This window comes from Mauremys mutica, chromosome 19 (assembly GCF_020497125.1).
Source record: "Mauremys mutica isolate MM-2020 ecotype Southern chromosome 19, ASM2049712v1, whole genome shotgun sequence".
Classification (NCBI taxonomy): domain Eukaryota; kingdom Metazoa; phylum Chordata; order Testudines; family Geoemydidae; genus Mauremys; species Mauremys mutica.
The window spans coordinates 22,925,538-22,946,422 of record NC_059090.1 but is presented as its reverse complement, the minus strand read 5'-3'; the positions used below and the strand labels follow the sequence as shown (position 1 = coordinate 22,946,422).

At 39.2% G+C, this 20,885-nt stretch overlaps 1 protein-coding gene across 1 annotated transcript in view; it reads left to right on the top strand.

Moving 5' to 3' along the window:
• Window positions 1-20,885, top strand: part of ULK2 (unc-51 like autophagy activating kinase 2) — a 51,840-nt gene that overhangs the window by 18,547 nt on the left and 12,408 nt on the right. The window contains exons 6-18 of the mRNA XM_044993883.1: window positions 760-933; window positions 2,129-2,202; window positions 3,348-3,449; window positions 3,892-3,950; window positions 5,376-5,458; window positions 9,094-9,144; window positions 9,500-9,585; window positions 10,375-10,546; window positions 11,938-11,998; window positions 12,474-12,566; window positions 17,847-17,984; window positions 19,172-19,317; window positions 19,564-19,644. Of these exons, the coding sequence (XP_044849818.1) occupies window positions 760-933; window positions 2,129-2,202; window positions 3,348-3,449; window positions 3,892-3,950; window positions 5,376-5,458; window positions 9,094-9,144; window positions 9,500-9,585; window positions 10,375-10,546; window positions 11,938-11,998; window positions 12,474-12,566; window positions 17,847-17,984; window positions 19,172-19,317; window positions 19,564-19,644 (1,320 nt within the window). The remainder of the gene's footprint in view (window positions 1-759; window positions 934-2,128; window positions 2,203-3,347; window positions 3,450-3,891; window positions 3,951-5,375; window positions 5,459-9,093; window positions 9,145-9,499; window positions 9,586-10,374; window positions 10,547-11,937; window positions 11,999-12,473; window positions 12,567-17,846; window positions 17,985-19,171; window positions 19,318-19,563; window positions 19,645-20,885) is intronic.

The window sequence follows — 20,885 nt, the reverse complement described above, 5'->3', positions numbered from 1 at the left end:
TGTTTACTAACAGCTGCTGTTACTGCATCTGTGTATACTAAGGGCATGATCTAGCTTCCATTGAAATGATTGGAAAAACTAAACTTATGGTCCGATCGAACTCCCCTTGAAGTCAATTGTTTTTTTTTAAAAAGCTACATATTTTCTCATACTGCACCGTATGTTCCTGCACAAGTCATCTAACACCTTTCTAAGAGCTACACAAAAACATTGGTTTATTTTCTTTGAAGCACAGCTGTCATATATGAATGTTATTTCCAGCATAATTTAGCTGCTTGTATGGAATGTAACTTAATTAAAAGAGAGAAGAGATTTACGGTTTACTATTGACAGCATGGTCTTGCACATCTTTTATACTTGTGCAATTCTAAGTAAATGTTTAGTAAACTGTTTTCCTGTTGCTTGCCTCCTGTAGTTCTATAGTTTTTAGATGACTCAGAGCAGCATTCTGCAGTGACGATGACAAGCTTTACAATCAAAATGCCACAAAGCTGAGTAGACTACTGTAAATACACATAACTCAAAAATATCACTAGTACTAAAGCTGTGGAAATGCATATTGAATGTGTAATTGGGGATTATGCATTTATAGAAAAGCTTTAAAATACCATTTTTATTGATTGAATGCAGGAATGTTACCTGTTTGGCTTTCTTTCAGACTTTCAGTGCAGCTCAGTGGTGTTAGATTTATTCCATTTTGCTCAAGATAAATACAGGTGGTGTTTACTTTCTCATGTGTTTAAATATATGTATTTTCAGCTAAAGGAACACTTAGTGAAGACACCATCCGAGTTTTCCTCCAGCAGATTGCAGCTGCTATGCGTATCCTACATAGTAAGGGAATAATTCATAGGGATCTTAAACCACAGAACATCTTGTTGTCTTACGCAAGTCGTAGGAAGTCAAGCGTCAGTGGCATACGAATCAAAATAGGTAAATTCTTTTTTTCCTTAAAAGGTAAACTTCAAATACAGTGAAATCCGCTCAATTGTGACTTTATAGTGCAGTAGAATGAAAGGTTCTGCTTTAGGAGTTTATGTTCATTACATTGCTGCAAATCACACACAAACCTGGAGAATAGAAATCTATGCTAGAAGATGGGTCCCCAGTATTAAGAAACTTGAATTATAATGAACTTTTTGGTTAAATTTTATCAAACAGGTATCCTGAAGAAACAGTTAAAAAATCATGCTGATTAATGGTTCTAATATTAAACTATTTTAATTGAGAGACCATAAATCTTTGGTTTGCTGTAGTTTTAAAAACTTTAAAATTTTTAGCCCATTTCAGAATGTGTGAGAATCAGCAGTTTGTTCATAATTCAGAATGGCCTTGTGGTGGGAGGACTCCTAAGACTTCTTTTTAAAAAGGTTCTAGATGTAGTTTTTGGTGTATTTTTGGTAGGAAGGGGTTTGGTATTGTAATTGACATGGGATATGAACTGTTTTGACCTTACCCTGACTGAATTTCTAAAAATGTTCTATCTCAAGGAATTAGGGCAGTGAGTTTCCATTGAAACAGATATCTTGTATTTAATTTGTTTCTTTTATGATGCATTCTGTTGTTGAAAATGAGGTATCTGAGGTATATGGCTCATTCCAATAAATTCATTCCTGTCTTCTAATCAGTACAGAAAAGGCAAAATTACTCCCCTTGCCACCATGTTTGACAATTCTCCAACCTTCTTGTTTGTGCAGAAAGGTTCAGGCATCTGAAATTTAAATTTCCAAACTTTTACCTGAGTGATTTTAATTAAGCAGACTGTGTATTCATCACTCTTAATGAACCATTTATATTTAGCTACTGTGTTTAATCCTTTCCTGCTGACGCCAAAAGCGAAGTCTGCAGCTGGAGAGTTGGCTGAGTAGCAATTTGTACAAATGCTGCTGCTGCTGCTGCTATTTCTTGGCTTGCTGTTAGGGAGGTTGGTGCATTGCTCCTGTTTGCTTCTCTTTGAGTTTATACACAGCCTTCTGCTTCTCCACTAAGCTGGCATTTTATGACAATGCTGCACTTACTTTTCACTCTTAACTTGTGATTACAGTAGATAACGAAAGATAAATCCATCATAGACTGCATAGGTTTAAGCATTATTTTTCTTTTCAATGACATGTGTTTCTTTAAACAGCTGATTTTGGTTTTGCTCGTTACCTGCATAGTAACATGATGGCTGCCACTTTGTGTGGGTCCCCTATGTATATGGTGAGTGACAATATTTTAAACTACATTCTGTATTTGATACATTGTTATCAAAGAAATAGGATTTGGAGACAGGCGAGTGCATGCTATTTAATGAGGAGGATGTTAAGGGGAGCATACAGTTTACTTTTCTACTATCTCTTCAGCATATGCTGTTTTGAGGTCTGGAGGTCATGATTGTTAAACTGAGGGGAAAACTGAGCATTTCTTTAGCAGTGCAGTGAAGAAATATTCTGGTAAATTAAAACTGGCCATGGTATCTGTGTTGATATTATGGGTTATGAGACATGCTGGTTCTTGCATAATTCTTGATGCACTAGAAACTAATCTGTAAGCTTGCATACTAGTTGAGTTTATACTTGTTGGTATTGTTTTCTGAAGTAGGGCATTGCCTGATTCCCAGTTTCTGTGGAATAAGAAGGGTCATGGAGTGGGAGAAAGGGAAAATGGCTAGAATGCAAACATTGGAAGAAGACTTGGAGTAAACAAACAATTATTTCAGTAGTTGGAATGAAAATGGCACTTATGTATTCTCCCTTCATACTCATAACTCCAGATAGCAATTTCACTTTAATTGCCTTTTGTCTTTCTGAGGCAGTGTGGCCTAGTGGATAAAATACTGGATTGGGACTCAGGAGACCTGAATTCTGTTTTTGGCTGTCCCACTAGCCTGTGGGGTAACCTTGGAGAAGTCATTCCACCTATAGGTTCCTCAGTTTCCCCATCTGTACAGTGGTGGTGGTGATACTTACTGCTTTCTTTGTAAAGCACTTGAGATCTTCTGTTAAAAAGCACTGTATAAGAATAAGGTATTAATCATTTGGCATACCTCCATGCATACAAATTGCCTCCTTTTCCTATATTAATACCACCAAGATTTACTTTTTTTTTTCCTCCAAGAATGCAGGTGTTCAGAGTTTAAAAAGTAAACAGTCTGGTGTCTGAAGTCATACAGTGGTACAGACTAAAATGTTAATTTTTATCTTATCAAAATATTGACCTTGTTGCAGTAAACTGGACATTCTATTACTGCAGTTTGATTTGTGGGCTGATCCTGCTGCAGTGAGATAAATATTAACGATTTGATTTGTAACATTGTGGCTGCCAGTTTTTCATAATCTCTTCTGTAACTTTCCTGTATTTTCCAGGCTCCTGAGGTTATTATGTCGCAACACTACGATGCCAAGGCAGACCTGTGGAGTATAGGAACTGTGATTTATCAGTGTCTTGTTGGGAAGCCACCTTTTCAGGTAAGACTTACTTTCCCTGCCTCTCATTTGATTGGTCATTTTCATCTGACAGGAGCAGATGAATCCACATGGCTGTGGATCTTTCATCCACATGGCTGTGGAACTGCCAGCCAGCCATGAGGATTAGGATTCATAATGTCATCTTAGTCTGTTGTTGATATTGCTTCAAGGACCAGGTGGCTGTGGGTACTCAGAAGAGAAGGGTGGCTCACACTCAGTCCTTTAGAGATCTGAATGTGCAGTCTGGGATGCATGTGCCTAAGGATGCTCGGTAAAGTCAGTTCTGAGCTCATATCTCCCTTATGATACTGTAAGCCTCTTTACGCATATGCACTTGAATTGGCCAAGTCTCCTTTTTTGTGCTCATGTGCATAAACATGTGGGAAGGCTATTCTCACTGCTGAAGTGAGTTTTTAAACAAATTCACATTTTTATTTGACAGGCCAATAGTCCTCAAGACTTGAGAATGTTTTATGAAAAAAACAGGAATCTGATTCCTAGGTATGTATATTTTGTATAGTAATTTTATATCTATAGAAATCAAGTGATTTGGATGGTTACGTCTCTTTTAAAATACAGTTACGATTTCCCAAAGTGACTATATAAAAAAGGAACCACCTCACCCAAAACATCTGCTATATGGGTCTGTCAAATCATATCTACTGACTTCAGTGACAAATATGTTTTTACTACTCCTGTTAGTTCTGCACAGCCAATACAACTTCTGGGTGTAGTCTGGTTGTAGCAAGCCAGCCCAGGCTGGGGCGAGTAGGAACAGCAGAATTGTTAATTAAGTTCCATTTTCAGAGTGTTTTACTGATGAACAAACCAGAAAGAGCACCCAGCTTGACTCTCAGATCTCCGCTTCAGTTTGCAGGGCTGACAGACAACAGTTGGTTTTTTGGGGGTTTTTTTTAAAGCAGGTTTGTTATATAAATCATGGAGACAAACAGGGACTATGTGCTGCTTTGGGAACTGTTTCAGAGCATAACACATTGTGAAGTTCTTCATCTTGGCTTTATTTTGTTTTTCATTTGTTTTTGTTGTCTGAACTGTGGCATCAAAATGCCAAATCAAAGGGTGTCTCCCCACTTCTACTAACCTACAGTAAGGCACTTATTAGCTACTGGTGTATATTTGACACCCTTCCAGAGATCAAGGCAAAGAGATTCAAAAGTAACTAGTGATTTTTGGGTGCCTCAGTTCTTGGGTGCCCAACTGAAGACATATTAAAGGGGCCTGTTTTTCTAAAAGTTTGGAGCACTACTCCCTTTCAAGTGCCTCAAGTTGGGCTCTCAAGGTGAGGTGTCCTAAATCACTAGTCATTTCTGAAAAACATGGCCCAACTGTATAGTTCTCATCCAAAGACTTTTAAAGGCAGAGCCTTTCCCAAATCTATATTTGCAGGGGGAGTCTCTTCACAACTCTGGTCGTGGAGTTGAAATCTCCACTCAGAAATCTGAATAATCAGGAGAATACTGGGGAGAGGGGAATGGGTTTACCTTGATAAATTGAAATTAGAAGTCTTAGTTGGTTTAATCCAGGCTTATCAAGTATGAATTCCCCTTATGCCTGACTTTAATTGCTGACCAGATGAGTTCTTACAACCTTTGTTCTGGGGCCACTGTTTCCCTCTTGACAATTGTATGAGTTAGCCACCCCACTTTCCTTTCCTTTGTGATGCCTGGACCCAGTAGGAATTGACATTTAATGTTGCTGTGTTGACTTGGGAGTAATGTAATGCCTGTGGCACATATTGTACCATCCTTTCACTGCCCATGCTGAGTCCAAATGTGTGTCCTGTGTAAGGCAGTCAAGCATTTGTTGTGAAGATGCAGTATTGTTCCAGGATGTTAGTTTCCTGGGTAGGAATGTAATAATATTAGAAATTAATGCATATTTGATTCTCTTTCTCCTTGTATACAGTATTCCTAGGGAAACATCAGCATATCTGGCTGACCTGCTGTTGGGTTTACTTCAGAGAAACCAAAAAGATAGAATGGACTTTGGTATGTAATTTTTTTGTAAACATTTCCAGGGGCTTTTTACTTTCTCTGTTAACCCTGTTGTTTATGTACAGGTTCAGTATAATTTTCCAGTCATCTGATTTAATTGGGTGTAGACACAGGTGAATTTTTTTTCCCCTCACTCATCTCAGTGGACACAGGATACTCATCCACAAATCAATAGATAATTAACATCACAGTCACCTAGCAGGAATGTCTTCATGTCTATATGAAAACAAATCAAATAAATCTATATCTATGACTTTGATTGGGTTGTTTTTAAAACCAGTTATTAAATGTAGATTGATGTCACTGATCACTTTCAACTGTGGTCTTTTTCTTCAGTGTTAATTTGTTGCAGTCAAGGGAAAACAAACATCTGAGAGTGGGCAACTTCTGTTTTTAAATTGCTTCTTGCTGCTTGCTTCAGTGTTGGGTACGTGCCCAAGAACAGTTGGTGTGGAGCAGCCAGTCATATTTTATTAGGTGGTAAACAACTACTTATGGTCTGCTTACGTAATCCATGATTATTTCTAAGAAATGGAATTTCATAAATAATCATTCTAAACATGAACAAACCTTATGCAACCTGTAAGCATTTAAATGTTGTTAATTAAAAAAGAAAAGCATTGAAATAGTGAGCTGGTGTACTATTTATAGCATTTCTTTTCTAATGTCTAGTTGTCCTCTGTAATTGTTGGGGAATGTTTCCAACTAAACCCTTGTTCTGCCAGGCCAGATTTATATCTCTCACTGACCAGCTGTCACATGGTAGCTGCGTGCAGAGGAGCTGTACTTTTCTGTCTGGTTTGGTTTGCATACTGTTTTTGAATGGATACAGCTGCCTTCATTGTGCGATACCTTAAATTTAATAAAAAGAACAGGAGTACTTGTGGCACCTTAGAGACTAACACATTTATTTGAGTTTATGCTTACGCTCAAATAAATATGTTAGTCTCTAAGATGCCACAAGTACTCCTGTTCTTTTTGCGGATACAAACTAACACGGCTGCTACTCTTAAATTTCATGTTACAGTGATTTATAATTTGTTCTTAAAGTGCTCTTTTGGCTTTAGATTTGCTGAAAACATTTTCCATACCACTTTGATTAGAGAAATACAGCTTCCACAAAATGGGGATTCTCTCTTTGCTTTCCCGTGTAAAGCATATACATGATGCTCTATATCAACACATATCTCTGTTTTAACAGTGGTATATAGCTCATGTCTGGTTTGAGCTCACACCGATATGATCTGTGTGTATATGTAGAAGGGGCATGAAGGACTGATGTAACACTAGCTTTGTTCGTGTTCGGCAGAGAATGAGTTCCCAAGTATCTATTATGCCTGGGATGATTTGTTTACGGATTTCTATATTTTTCTTATGATCAGAATTAGTGCTAGTAGAGAATTACCAATGACTGTTAAAGCATAGGAGGAGCAGAAAATAATCCAGTCAGAAATGTAATAGACTTGGCTGTGAGCTTGTGAAATCTGAATGCTTTATGTGCTGCTTGTTCCCTACACAATAAATACAACTTTGTGGATTCTGCTTGTGGAACTATGCCATCACAACTTAACTGCACAAGCAAGCCTAGGTATTCTATATCATTTATGCAAATATAGAAATTGAATCACAATTTGGCCTGTGTCATTCCTGTGTATGTGCAATGAGGAGGCCAGGGAGGAGAATATTCACAATAGGCCTTTTAATTCTTCACTACATTCTTAAGGCTTTCTTCATATAAAAATATTTTTAATTCTTGCTGTGTTCCGCTAGTGGAGTTCTCGCAGGATAGCTCAAAAAACAAAAATGCATTTTACCTAATTCAGACCAAAAAATCAATAACAGAATAGCTAAGTGCCTGATTCTGCAGTTTTTTACTACAGTGGTTAGTCTAGTTGAAATCAGTAACAGTATTCAGAGTAAGTGCCGCACCTAGTAGGAAGTTTTACAGAATCTGGCCCTTACCAAAATCTGGATAAAATACCACATACTATATTGACTGTTTCAGAAGAAGTTGATTTGTAAATTTACATGGATTAAGAGAGAAGTCAACACATCACAAATGCTGATTTTTATGATACCAGTAAGTAACAATGCACAACTAATCTAAAACACAAAGTTATAAATCTTCTTCCCGATCAGATATTCTGATACAGATGAGTTATTGAATTGATTAATGAAATGCAAACAGGACTAGCCAAAGTGAGCATATAACTTAGCTGTCACCTAACGCCTTACTTTTGATTTGGGTTTTTTGGGGGCCACCTGATATCCAATAGGGAAGCCCTGTTGTAGTGGGTGCTTCACTTGACTCTTCAGCACTGCCATCTGGGAATAGTGGCTGGCAGTGGTTGCTGAAACACATTTGGGGGACCTGCAATACTGAGCTGTTCCCCCTGGTGCTGTTAAAGGAGCATTGGACTGTTTGTGGTGAGAATCCCATGTCTTCCTTTGCTGCAAGGGTGGGGTCTTTTTCAGCTCACTGACAGCCAAGAAAGGACTTTAAAGGGGGGTGCACTAAATATGGTAAGAATGGTTAATAAATGAATGAAGAGTGATCATTTGAATTGCTTGTGTTTTGCTAAAATATAAATAGCATTTGAAATCCTGCCTATCACAGCAGAACAGATTGGAACAGCAGGTGCTGTACCCAACCGCAAGAACACCTCATCCTCAGATAAAGTTAATCATTAGATTGCCAGTATTAAGCAACTATGCTCACTTCTTTGTATTGGGCTTTTGAAGAAAGTGCTGTTGCAGAAAGAGAGACTTGCTTAAGTCTAGTGAGCAGCATTGTTGTGTTTTTCCTTCTTAATTGCTCTAAGCAAATTGTAAGCTCACAAAGATCTAGGACTGTCTTGCTTAGTTGATTCGTTTTCCCTGTCTAATTAGCTGACCATCTCTTCTGGAACTATAAAGTGCTACCAAACTGGATGTACCAAAGCAATTAAACATATCTTGGGGTACCCAGTTACTAATGACACATTCAAATATTTCTGTTGTTGAAGCAATAACCAATGAATTACTCAAGTTCATTGCACAAATTGTTGAGAAAAATTAAGTTAATTCCACTTTAAACTGTGAAACCAGCTACAGAGGCAGCATGCTCTGCTCCTTGGGGAGTGGAACAGAGAATGCCTCATGCTGCTGTGGAGTAGCACTGATGAGTTCAAAATTAATTTGATTCAGTCGCTGGTCACAACATGAGGGTTTGCAAAAGGGGGAGTACTTAGTGGTGACAAAGGTAAGGGAGCTTCCCATCCTGATAAGCAACACGGAACTGAATTACTGTAGGGTTACTGAACCCCATCTGTTAGTGACTATGCAAATATTGCCCATTTGTACATATCGGTTATTTACAACCCTGACATTGAGTCATAAAATGTCCCGTAAACATCCAGTCTGATTCTCAGCGCAAGCCACTTCTTTAAAGCTATTGACTGTATTTCCTTTCCAAGTGTAATAGCAACAAATAGCCTGGAAGACTTTAATCTTTTATAAGCTTTTCAGCCTCTGGACGTGAAGTATTGATTCTGTGGAAGGGTAACCACTTATTTCCTTGTATGCTATAATGCAGATTCTAATATGGTTTGTAGGTTGACACACATTTGTTCTCACCTTTTGTTTTGCAGAAGCATTCTTCAACCACCCTTTCCTTGATCAGGTTTCAACAGTCAAAAAGTGTAAGTAGTTGCATTTTTCCACTTATTCTCATCAGTGAGGCATATTAGAATAAATATACTATTGAGTAGCATATTCTTTCTGAAACCTCTTCCACAGATCAGCAGTCATGCTCCAGTGAAATCTCTGAGTGTCATGTTTGGTTGAAATGTAGTTGCCATTTACGCATTTCTTAGGCATTTCAGCTGGTCTTAAGTAGCATTGTGTGAATGCATTTTCCAAGGACATGCTGTGTACTTACAAGCTCTGGAAGTGTTTATAAATTAAAGCCAGCAGTGAGGAAATCATTGCATTTTTGTCAGTTAATTTGTTTGAAAATTCATCTGATCAAATCTCAATCCTCTCTTCCTCCTCCAGCTTGCCCTGTGCCAGTGCCCACGTATGCAGGCTCAATATCTGGCAGTTCCTGTGGAAGTTCTCCTTGTCGTTTTGCTTCTCCTCCCGTAAGTTCTCTGTTTTCCTTCCAGAATAACCCTTGTCAAAAACATATTCCTCAGTTTGCTGTTATGTGCGGGCAGAAATTGTCAAATCTCCTCTAACGTGTTTTAATTTCAACTCTGATAACCTAAACAGTTACCTTAAAAACAAGCAGAGCAAGCAGTACCGCTGTCTTTTAGTGCAGCAGTTTTGTAAAGATTTTCAATCCTTTCCCATTCTTCATGCTTTTTTATAAAAGATTGTGCCAGATCATTAGTTGTGCTGGAGTGAAATCCAACACAGTGAATGAGCTTCCCAGGTAATCCTTGGATAGCCTCTTTCTGGGCTCCTCCTAGGTCCCTTACGCTGGCAGAGATTGATGGCCATCAGTTCTCTAGCCCTTTTTGGAGTAAGTGCCTCTGTCTCTTCCTGGGCCCATGAAGAATGACGATCGAATGAATAACTTCAGAGTCAGTACCCATTACCTATCTGAATATGAAATTGTCCGTCTGAAACGACACCTAAGCTGGCTTCAATATATCTTTCAAAAAAGGTTTTCTTTAATACATATTTAGTAATAAGGTTCCTTGCCATCTGAAAAGGGTCTCACAATTCAAATTAGTATTTTTAAAAGACTTTGAAGAATTTTTATAATTTAAATGCATATATTTTTCACCTTTACTTTTTTCCCCTATATTCTTTCCAGCTAGCTATGCACAGGGTAGCATTCATCCTATTGTATTGTGAGCCTGCCCTCTAAACGGAGATCCTGCATCGTGAACTATTTGGACTTATGATTCTCACTTTTTCTTCAGTCCTTGCCAGACATGCAGCATATTCAAGACGAAAACTTGTCTTCCCCACCATTGGGTCCTCCTAACTATCTTCAGGTATCCAAAGATTCCGCCAGCACCAGTAGCAAGAACTCTTCTTGTGACACAGATGATTTTGTTCTGGTTCCACACAACATCTCTTCAGATCACTCATGTAAGAATCTTCTTTCTTTTGATGCTTAAGAACACTTCCCACACTCGTTTTAAAAATATTTTTGTATCCTATTGTTGGTTGCTCTTATTTTCTCCAAACCTATCTTAATTTATACTGGGACCTTGTTTCTTGATATTTTATTGTGTTTTCTTTCCAACGAATACCCTTCTGTTTATTGCAGAATGTATTTCATCATTTGTAAAAGAGTGAGGATTGGGGGTGCACCAGAAGTAGAAGGGTTAGTTTCTGTGCACATAACCCAGCATCCTAGCTTTTATTCTGTGCTGCTTATCAGAGTGCCTAAGAGCAGTGATGGCACGTGGTTGAAATTAGAGTCCTTTAATTTACAGAGAATTCTGATTTATTAACACTGGGAAAAAAAGCCTATTGTGAATAAGGGATGCATAGAATCATTAGGTGTCCTAGCAGTTGAGGGTGAACATGCTGTAGCATGTGACTCGTAGACCAGCTAAACATTGCCAGTCAAGCTTATAAGTTCAGTTTCTTGCCTTTCTTCCATCTACAGCAACTTACTGTCTCAAGCTAAGAAACAATGAAAGACTAGACTTCACAACCATACAGTTTCACACAAGGCTTATACTCAAGTATCAGAGGGGTAGCCGAGTTCGTCTGGATCTGTAAAAAGCAACAAAGAGTCCTGTGGTACCTTATAGACTAACAGACGTGTTGGAGCATAAGCTTTTGTGGGTGAATACCCACTTCGTCAGACGCGTGTGTCTGACGAAGTGGGTATTCACTCACGAAAGCTTATGCTCCAATACGTCTGTTAGTCTATAAGGTGCCACAGGACTCTTTAAGGCTTATACTCTACACTGTGTTTCGTGGTACTCAGTGTTTTCATTTTTGTTAAACTTGCATAATGGCAACATAAGCCATGAATGTTTAGTGTTTTGTTTTAATCACCTGCTTTCCCCATGCCACTGCAAATGTCTCCATTTTTAAAAAATGTTGTGCAGTATCTTTGGTTCAGTTAAGTTGTTTTGTGTTCCAAGGAGTTTCTGGAGATCGGTGGTGTAGGTTTCGCAGTGCTAATATACTGTACTGTAACTAATTATACTTTTCCTTAAATATTAGGATAATTTGGGAATAAAATCTTTCTGATATTACTTTTCAAAAACAGTCTGTTACAGAACCGCTTTCTCTGTAACAGCTTAAGTTTGGGTTAGATTTGGGATATCTTTTGTGAAATCATCTGTGAAGCAGTTCATATTATTTCTTGCTGCTAATATGGCGATAAAGTTTCTTCGTTTGCATGTATGTAAAGTAATAGACATTAAAAGGATTTCATATAAGCAAGAATATAGAAGATATATTTTCAGGACTTGACTAAATTATGGTGGTTTCAATTTATTCTCTGCCTTTTTCTGTAGATGATATGCCATTGGGAGCAGCTGGCAGACGGGCTTCGAGCGACTTCATGATGTGTGGATGGTATATGTGCTGGGTTTTATCGAACTAAGTTTCATAGTCTAAAACTGATATTTTAGCACAACTTTACAGTTGTTAGATTTTGGCAGTGACTGGTTTAATTTTATATTGCTAAGTGTGGAATGTCCACTGGAAGATGAATATGCCCAGTAGAACACTGTATGACTATTTAAATACACCTCTACCCCAATATAATGCTGTCCTCAGGAGCCAAAAAATCTTACCGCGTTATAGGTGAAACCACGTTATATTGAACTTGCTTTGATCCGCCAGAGCGCGCAGCCCTTCCCCCCCCCGCCTCCCCCAGAGTGCTGCTTTACCACGTTATATCCAAATTCGTGTTATATTGGGTTGTGTTATATCGGGGTAGAGGTGTAGCTCGAGATCAGCAAGTTCTACAGAGAGCTAAATGTTTTTTTCTTTTTACAGATAGTTCTTCATATTCTGTGACAGTGTTTGTGGCTTCTTGTTTTAACAGGCAGTCACCATTAACCATTTCTGGAAGCTCAGGAACTTTACAGAAACCATCCTCAAGCTCCACCCGAAGTAATTCTTCTGGTTCAGCTAACAGGTATGTTATTGAGTTGCTCTCCCATCTTTTTAATGATTTCTCTGTTGCTGTAGGGTTTGGGTTTTTTTACTGCTGTTGCCTACTGGAAACTCATTTAGGATAGTGCTACTATCTAAGATCTTTCTTTAGTATTTGCTATTAACTGTGTTTTAGCGGTAGAAGGTTGCTCAATTAACTTCTGGCTCAGATGCACCCAATTAAGTTCCGTGAGGAAAGAGAGAATTTGTGTTTGGTTTTTCGATTAATTCTGAATGTTACCAGCAGCATTATGTGTCCAGGCACAGCCCTCCAGAGAATGGGTCTACATGTTTGATTAGCATTATGTAGTAAACAATACTGACCTCCAGTTGGGGATTCAGGACATTAAAAGCAGCTATTGAGCTATAAAAAGGGAGGCTGTTGCAGTTAAATGTTGATAAACTGGTACACTGATGTGTGCAGTATTGGTCCCAGGATATGAGAGATACAAGGTGGATGAGGTAATACCTTTTATTGGACCAACTTCTGGTGGTGAAAGAGAGAAGCTTTTGAGCTACACAGACATGAGAGGAAGAACTCTGTATCTTGAAAGCTTGTCTCTTTCACCAACAGAAGTTGGTCCAATAAAAGGTATTACCTCATCCACCTTGTCTCTCTGGTACGCTGATAGCACATTGGCTTTTCAGCCATACTAGCGTACATTAGAGTTTTTAATTGTTAGTGATCCACCAACATCCTTCAGTACCTTGGAAATCTGTGTGTTGATTAGCTATCTGTAAGAGATGATGGTTCACAATCCCTTTTTCTGTATGTGGAATTCTGCTTTGCAATATACCTGACTTAAATGTTCAAAACACTTTCCTCCGATTGTAACTGAAGACAAAGTTCTCGGTACAGCTTGTCAGATGATGATGATGACAACCGGCAATTCATTATTTTTTGACTTGGTGACACTTGGAAAACGTCATGTGTACCCATGCTTCTATTAGTACTAAACAGGAGAATTTAATTTGTCATTTGATGAAATAATTCATTTCATAATCCTATTTTTGATACAAGGGAAAAAGTGGATGATTATCCAAATAGTGACTGCAGATATTGACTGTTTCCTTGGCTTATGCTAATATTACGGGAAGATGATACTGCATTTTTTTTAAAGAAATGCTCGTCATAAGAAGAGAAGTTTATCCCTTTTTGCTGATCACAAAGCAGTTTGCAAAATTTGATAACATATGGGCTGTTAAATATAAAAGGTGGAGCTTATACGTATTAAGGGCAGAGAAACAGAGTAGCTGATTTTTTTAATGACTTTGTAATATTGTAAGTATATTCTAAAAGCCTGTTTATGCTGTAAAGGGAGGAATAGCTCAGTGGTTTGAGCATTGGCTGCTAAACCCAGGGTTGTGAGTTCAATCCTTGAGGATGCCACTTAGGGACCTGGGGCAAAAATCAGTACTTGGTCCTGCTAGTGAAGGCAGGGAGCTGGACTCAATGACCTTTCAGGGTCTCTTCCAGTTCTATAAGATACAGGTATATTTCCATATACTTAATGTTAATTGAAGTTATGAAATGTATTTTAGGTGCATTTCCACATTGGTAATGTCAGAGCGCCACTTATTTGTGCTGGCTAGGAACAGGTGTTTGGTATTCCAACTACAGGTTTTTTAATTACTGCTTGATCAAATTCTGAATGACTAGGTCTGGTTACTAGGTGACCTGGTATCAGGTGACCTAACAGCCAAACTGGTTAAGAATATTAAGCTGCTTTTGATGTGGTTTGTTGAAAAAGTAGTGTGTGTATTTTACTGATGGTTATGATATTTTGGTTTTATACAGTTCAAACTACAAGGTGATTTTGTTTTTCAAGCTGGGAAATATTCATTTAAAGTTTAATTATGAATTTTTCACCAAGTATAATTAAGCCCTATGGAGAAATGATTTTTTTTCTGATTGACTGGTTAAATTAATTTTACTAAACTGTGTAACTGTATGACTCATACCCAGGGTTGGACTTTGGGTGTAGGCTTCCACTGTCCTCCCAAGAATAGCTGTATGTTTCTTCAATGAAACAACAAGCAAGGAAATAGGTCACAATGTTGACTTTAAATGACTTTGTCGTTAATATTTAGGAGATGAAAAAGGGGCAACTCACTTTTTTTAGGGTGAAATGAAGAACTTGCTGTACAAAGTCCAAGTAAATGAACTTTGCACATAACTAAGAGAGAGTGAGGTCAGGTGGGGAGAGAACATCACCCAACTCAGCAGCATGACCTGAACTGTCTGCATAGCCACCACCCCGGCTACTGCTACAGACATAGTAACTGCTGCTCCTCCGGTGCTTGGAATTTAGACGTGGGGCATCCAGTTCTTGGCATTCCCCCATCATGCCACTGGAGGCCTGTGTACAGCCTGCCCTCCGTGCACGGAAGCTTTAGGCCCTTATGTTCAGCATGTGGCCCTTAAAGCTGTGGTTTCATTACTGTCTTTTGGCAGATTCACCACTGCAGCAGATGAGGTGCAGAATATCTGAATTGTTGCAAAGCTGAGAAACTTCTTTAAGTATGAGCTGGAGTTCTGCAGCCTGATCAGCCTGCCAGAAACCTGTTGACAGAGTATTATCTGCTCAAATGTGCTTACAACAACTCCTGAATTAACAATGGTTTCTAGTCACTGAACAGCAGCAAGAGGAGGCACGGCTCTCTATCATTAAGGAAGCACCATCCCCAGGGGAGTTGTAGATCATGTTATGTTAGGAGGTATTTTCACAACAGTTTTAGCCATTTGTTTTGCCTCACTGTGTTGGAGTAAAGCAAGTCATGAGATCCTTAAAAGGTTTAGTTAATGGGAAATCAGTGCTGTATAAGGAAGCAGTATTTCATGTAATGGAACGGCAAAGTAATGAATGCAGCTGTTTCAAAATAATATCAAGAATCCAGATTTCAATAGAACCAAAGCCAGGCAGTGGTTGTGGTGACTGCTCATTTCCTTCAGCTTTAGCGAGATGGGTAGGTAAAATAGTTGCTTTTTGTCAACTTCTGTCTGCCACTTCCTTCCCCTGAGAGAGTGACTTTCTTTCTGAATAATAAATGACTTGGCACTTCTGCCTGCTTGCGGCTCTCAGCTTTCTGTTACGCTGACTGGCTGCTCCTCTGCTCCATCAATGAGTCTTTCTTCCAGTGGTTTTCTGCAGCTCCTTGAAGGAGCATCTCATTAGACCAGAACATGCATGGTGGAATAGCTCAAATCTAACTCTGGAAGGAGGGAACAGAAGGTTCAACTGGAAGACGAAAATAGTTCTAAATTCTTTTGAAATTGACTACTTCAGGAGGACCCTTGCTGTCTGATTAGAGTTAGCTTCCACACAGGAGTGCCCGGATGTCCTTTCCTCCTTCCAGTTTGCCTTCTATTTTGTTCCTCTGTTTGCTACTTTCCCCTTCCTTTTGCTTCACACTGTTGCGTTCTTTCTCTTCTCACTACCTTCTCTAAAGTTCCTTTGTGGGCCCAACTATGCCCCTGTTGCTCCCACTGTGGCTCACAGGCTAGATTCCCAGCAAGGGTTCTCTTCTGCCTCTGTAGGGGTGAGGTAGGCTGAGGCTGATTTTTTGGGCACATCATCATGAAGGTACCCTTGGGTTAAGGCCAAGGTTAGAAGAGTTGGTCCTTGTAGTCTGTGCTTTTTTACGATTACACTGAGGTGGCCCTTTCTCCCAATCTTGAGTATCTGTGTGGAGTTTCTCATTCAGTCGTCTGTAGCTGGCTTCTGGAAAGAAATGTTATGAGCCATATGGGATGCAGGACTAGTACCAGTATGTGAGGTAATCTGCTGGATTTTCAGTTTCTTGGTATATAAAACTTGCTGAGGGATTTCGGTTTATAAAGGTGAGAAACCAATATCGGAAAAGAGTAGGAGCATTGCTTTGGCAATAGGGTTAGCCAAAGGAAGTACATTCTAGAAAAATACTGTTAAGTTTGGCATATATGTATCAATTTCCCCAACAGCTGAATAACTCAATGTTTTCTCCTGTACTGTGGTTTGGTTTGCTATTAGTAAAATTCAGTAAAGCGTGAGAGTCGTTAGTCTAGAATCACCAGTGCTTTCTTCATCAGTGTGAAAGCATTGGGGTTTTTTGGGGAATGGAGGACTTCAAGATGTTACATAAAATTTGGTGCATTTAGGTAGTTTGTCTTCATCTGCTGAAGCAGAATACCGAATACAGGCTGGCATGTTTTACACACTAGTTATCCAAGTGGAAGAATGAGAGAGCCATGGGGGACAGGAGGGAGACAGCATCTAAGACAGAAAAAAGACCTTAAAGAGGACATAAATTAAAATTTTATTTTAAAAAGACAAAACAAACTTGAACAGGTTTTATATTCACAAGTTACCTTTGTCCTGGATAGAAGAAAAGCTATGAATCAATTTTTAATATAAACTAATGCATTATAAATTAGAAAATGATTGAAATTAAATATCAATCACACAATGCTTGTAAAAATGGTTTGATTTGCAATCCTTCCGATAATTTTTCTCTCTCTGAGGTTGGTAGTTTGTATGAGGGACCAGGTAGGATATCTTGTCTTCCTTGGAGGAATCTGTTAATTGGAAACTGTGCTTAAGTTATGTTTTTACTTGAAATTGGTGATAACTGGTTAAATTCTTATCATGGAGAAAGTTGATCCACTTATCAAAACTAACTTTGAGAGAGAAGTCACTGACACTTATTAGCTGAAGTACATAAAACTCATCTGCAGCTTGATGAAATGGTTTAGTGCTCAGGTGTGGTGTTTTGGTCATTTTGTGCACGTAGGAGTTGATTACATAACGTTTTTTTTTTTAATGAATTCACAATGTCTCTTGGGAAATCTCGGATTGTGCCTTAGTAGCTTTTGTAAACATTCCAGTCAATTTTGCTCTTGAACTTCCTGTTCTTTACACAGTGGGTTTTCCTAGAACCACTTTGTTTTGAAAGGTAGTGAACAGAGGAGGCTGACTGGAAGGAATGGAGTTCTGCTGATCTGCAGACTGTGCTGCATGATTGATTCTACCAGTTAGTGTTGCAGTTCTCTGCACTCAGAAGGCCAGTGTAAGAGAAGCTCATTAATGGCATACTGGTCTTGATCTTGCTTTGTAAGTGATTGAGCCAAACTTGGATAAACTGCAGACTTTGTTGTCTACATGCTCTGCAGAACTGGAGTTTATTTGCCTTTCTGGGATTTTCTTTAAATATGAACAATGGTACAAATTAGCAAGAGACCCACTTACCAGCAGTCATTTCCTCTCTCAATACCTCCCAACTTCAGACAATGTCAGCCTTCAGTATCCCCACGCAGCGAAACGGCACCTATTCCGGTTCCCACTCAGTTGCGGAATTATCAGCGTATAGAGCAGAATCTCACATCTACTGCCAGCCCTGTGTCAAACCCCCATGGATCACCGAGGTGAGTTATTCCTTTTTCTCTTGGCCTTCCTTTGTGTTTATACACTAAAAGATGGCCTGCTTTCTTGCATAGTAAATTACTACCAGAGTTACATTTGTGTAAGCTGAATTATACGAAGAGTTTAATTGTTTTGCACGGAATAATTCAAAACAGACTTTTGAATGACTACAGTGTATTAGTTCATCACAATCTGCAGTTAGATGGCTGGCAATGTAGTGAGTTTTTCAGTAAAGAGAAGTAGAGAAATCCTAGAATATACTTGTTTTTTCCACTCTAAAATGTTGCCTCAGTAAGTAAAAGGATGAATTCTTGCTCTCTTGTCCTTCTTTGTATGTTCTATAGCATTATGACATGCACTGAAATGTCAGTAATAAGTTCTTCTGTTCTTATTTCACATGTTAATGATAGGATGAATGCAAGCGTTGTTTTATTAGAACATCAAGGGACAGATTATGGTGTGTGAGTTGTTAATTGGCGCTTCATAATAATAAAAAGCTCTTCTTGCGAACTAGACTTGCTGCTTCCTGGTCCACTCCCAGACTTTTCACTCTTTATCCAGCCCATTTATCTTATTTTGGTACTCACTGGAGCCAGAACATTAGGTTCAAGAGACAGATAACTTCCAACCTAGTTTTCTTTTTACAGTTACCTGGATTTTTCATGATTTCTAATTTTGAGGCTATACTGCTGCAGTTTGGCAAGGGCCTTACTTTGTTTTTAATAACTTGTTCCCAACAGCTGATCCGCATACCAGGCCCAGTACTTCAAACTCTTCTGATGGGTATATTCTAAGCTCCCTTTTCCTGCCTTAATGATCAGCATTTGTGTTGGAGTCTGTTGCTGTTGCCTGCTTTCCCACTCAATTGTGCATGCAGCAATGGGAGTTCACAGGGGTCCATGCTCTATTGTGGGCTTAATTGCACAGGCTATTACAACTAGTGTCTGAACTGGTAAAACGAGTTGTCTAAAAGTTGGGAACATTTGTGGTAAATGACTTCTAATTTGTAATAAATTACAGCCGCGTCAAAAGTTGTGATTCCACTTTGTGACCAAAGGATATAAAATGCTGCTAATGTTTGGTGTGGAGAGTTGAGTTTAAGGCTCGTTAAAATCATATTTCGATAAGTACCAGTTTCATATGCTTCCCTAAAACGTCAAGAGTTTGTTTTGCGTTTTGATCTTTTTAGATCTGCAGTGGTGAGACGGTCTAATACCAGCCCCATGGGCTTTCTGAAAATGGGCTCCTGTTCACCAGTACCAGCAGACACTGCGCAAGGGGTTGGACGCAGGCTGTCCACAGGGTCTTCGAGACCGTATTCTCCTTCACCCTTAGGTAAGCTCACAAATCAGTAGATAATGAGGGGAGGTATATCAGGAATGATAACTTTGACATGAGAGTATCTGGTAAATTCAGGTCTTGTCCATTTAGATTTCATTTGCAAAAGTGGCTCATGTTAAGTGATTGTTTGAAGAAAGCACATTTAAAAGAAGCCTGCAGTCTGTTGTTCTCATACTGTTGTCCTTCCCTCATCAGTAAGGTAGAAATGTAAACTTATATTCTTGCTTTTAATGTGCTTAGTTGGAACCATACCTGAGCAGCTTGGGCACTGTTGCTGTGGTCAACCTCAAGGGCATGAATCAAGGAGTAGAAACGCCTCAGGTGAGTGGCATTAGGCCAAGTTCCGTTTCACTGTAAACCTGAATGCACTGGATGAAGTTAGGTTTTTGTCCCACTTTATGTGCCCCATTACCACCAAGCGGCTTACCGAAAGTTACATGGTAAGTTTGTAGAATTTAGAAAAAGTACCTAGGTCACCAATCTCCATCCCTGTGGTCCATCCGCAAGACCATAAGAAATTGACTTGTCTCTTTAGTTCACAATATTAAAGAACAGCTCTTTATTCTGGTCTCCTGAAGGTTATTAACGAAGGATGGAAATGAACTTGGAATATAATCGGTAACAGTAAAGTACTTCTGGAAGTGTGGTTGTGATAGATCAGCATGTCATGAGAAATGGCAGCAAGAAATATTAGTGTCTGTGTTCAACATTCCCATCCTCATTCCCTCAGGGAACTGACTAGGGTCTGACATTAGTGTTGCTAGGCATGCAATAAACTTAGTTCATCATAAATCATTAGGGCATGCAGGCAGCAAACTGAGGAAGGAGGAGATCGGGATTCATGATGCTTTATTTGATACTATTTAAGATGGGTCCTATGGAAGGACTACTCAAAAGGGATGCAGAAGAATTGCTCAGAAGAACACACTACACCATTTCTAACTGAGGTTTAAATAGTGACTTTGCCACCAGTGTTGGTCCATTTCTCTCCTGCTCAAGGGGCACTTATGTCTGAACTATCTAAAATGTTAGGTATCTTGTTTTGAAATAGAACCATAGGATTAGAAAGGACTGCAAGGGTTATCTAGTCCAGCGGATCTCAACCAGGAGTCCGTGGCCCCCTCGGGGGCCGTGAGCAGGTTTTAGAGGATCTGCCAGCAGGACCAGTGTTAGACTTGCTGGGGCCTGGGGCAGAGAACCAAAGCCTCACCACATAGGGCTGAAGCCTGTGGCCTGGAGCCCTGTCACCTGGGGCTGAAGCTGAATCCTGAGCAACGTAGCTTTGTGTGGGCCCCTGTGGTCTCAGGCAATTGCCCTGACTTTTATATGCAGAAAACCAGTTGTGGCACAGGTGGGTCATGGAGTTTTTATAGCATGTTGGGATGGGCCTCGGAAAGAAAAAAGTTGAGAAATGTAAGCTAAGACAAATGTAGCTAGTAGCCAAACATTTTTAAGATCTGACAACTGTTCAGCCTGTGTGAAATGAGTTCCGTGTCATGGTGGTTCCATGTCACAAAAATAACCAGCACAGTTCATATTCATATTAGCAGTCTCCATAGAGG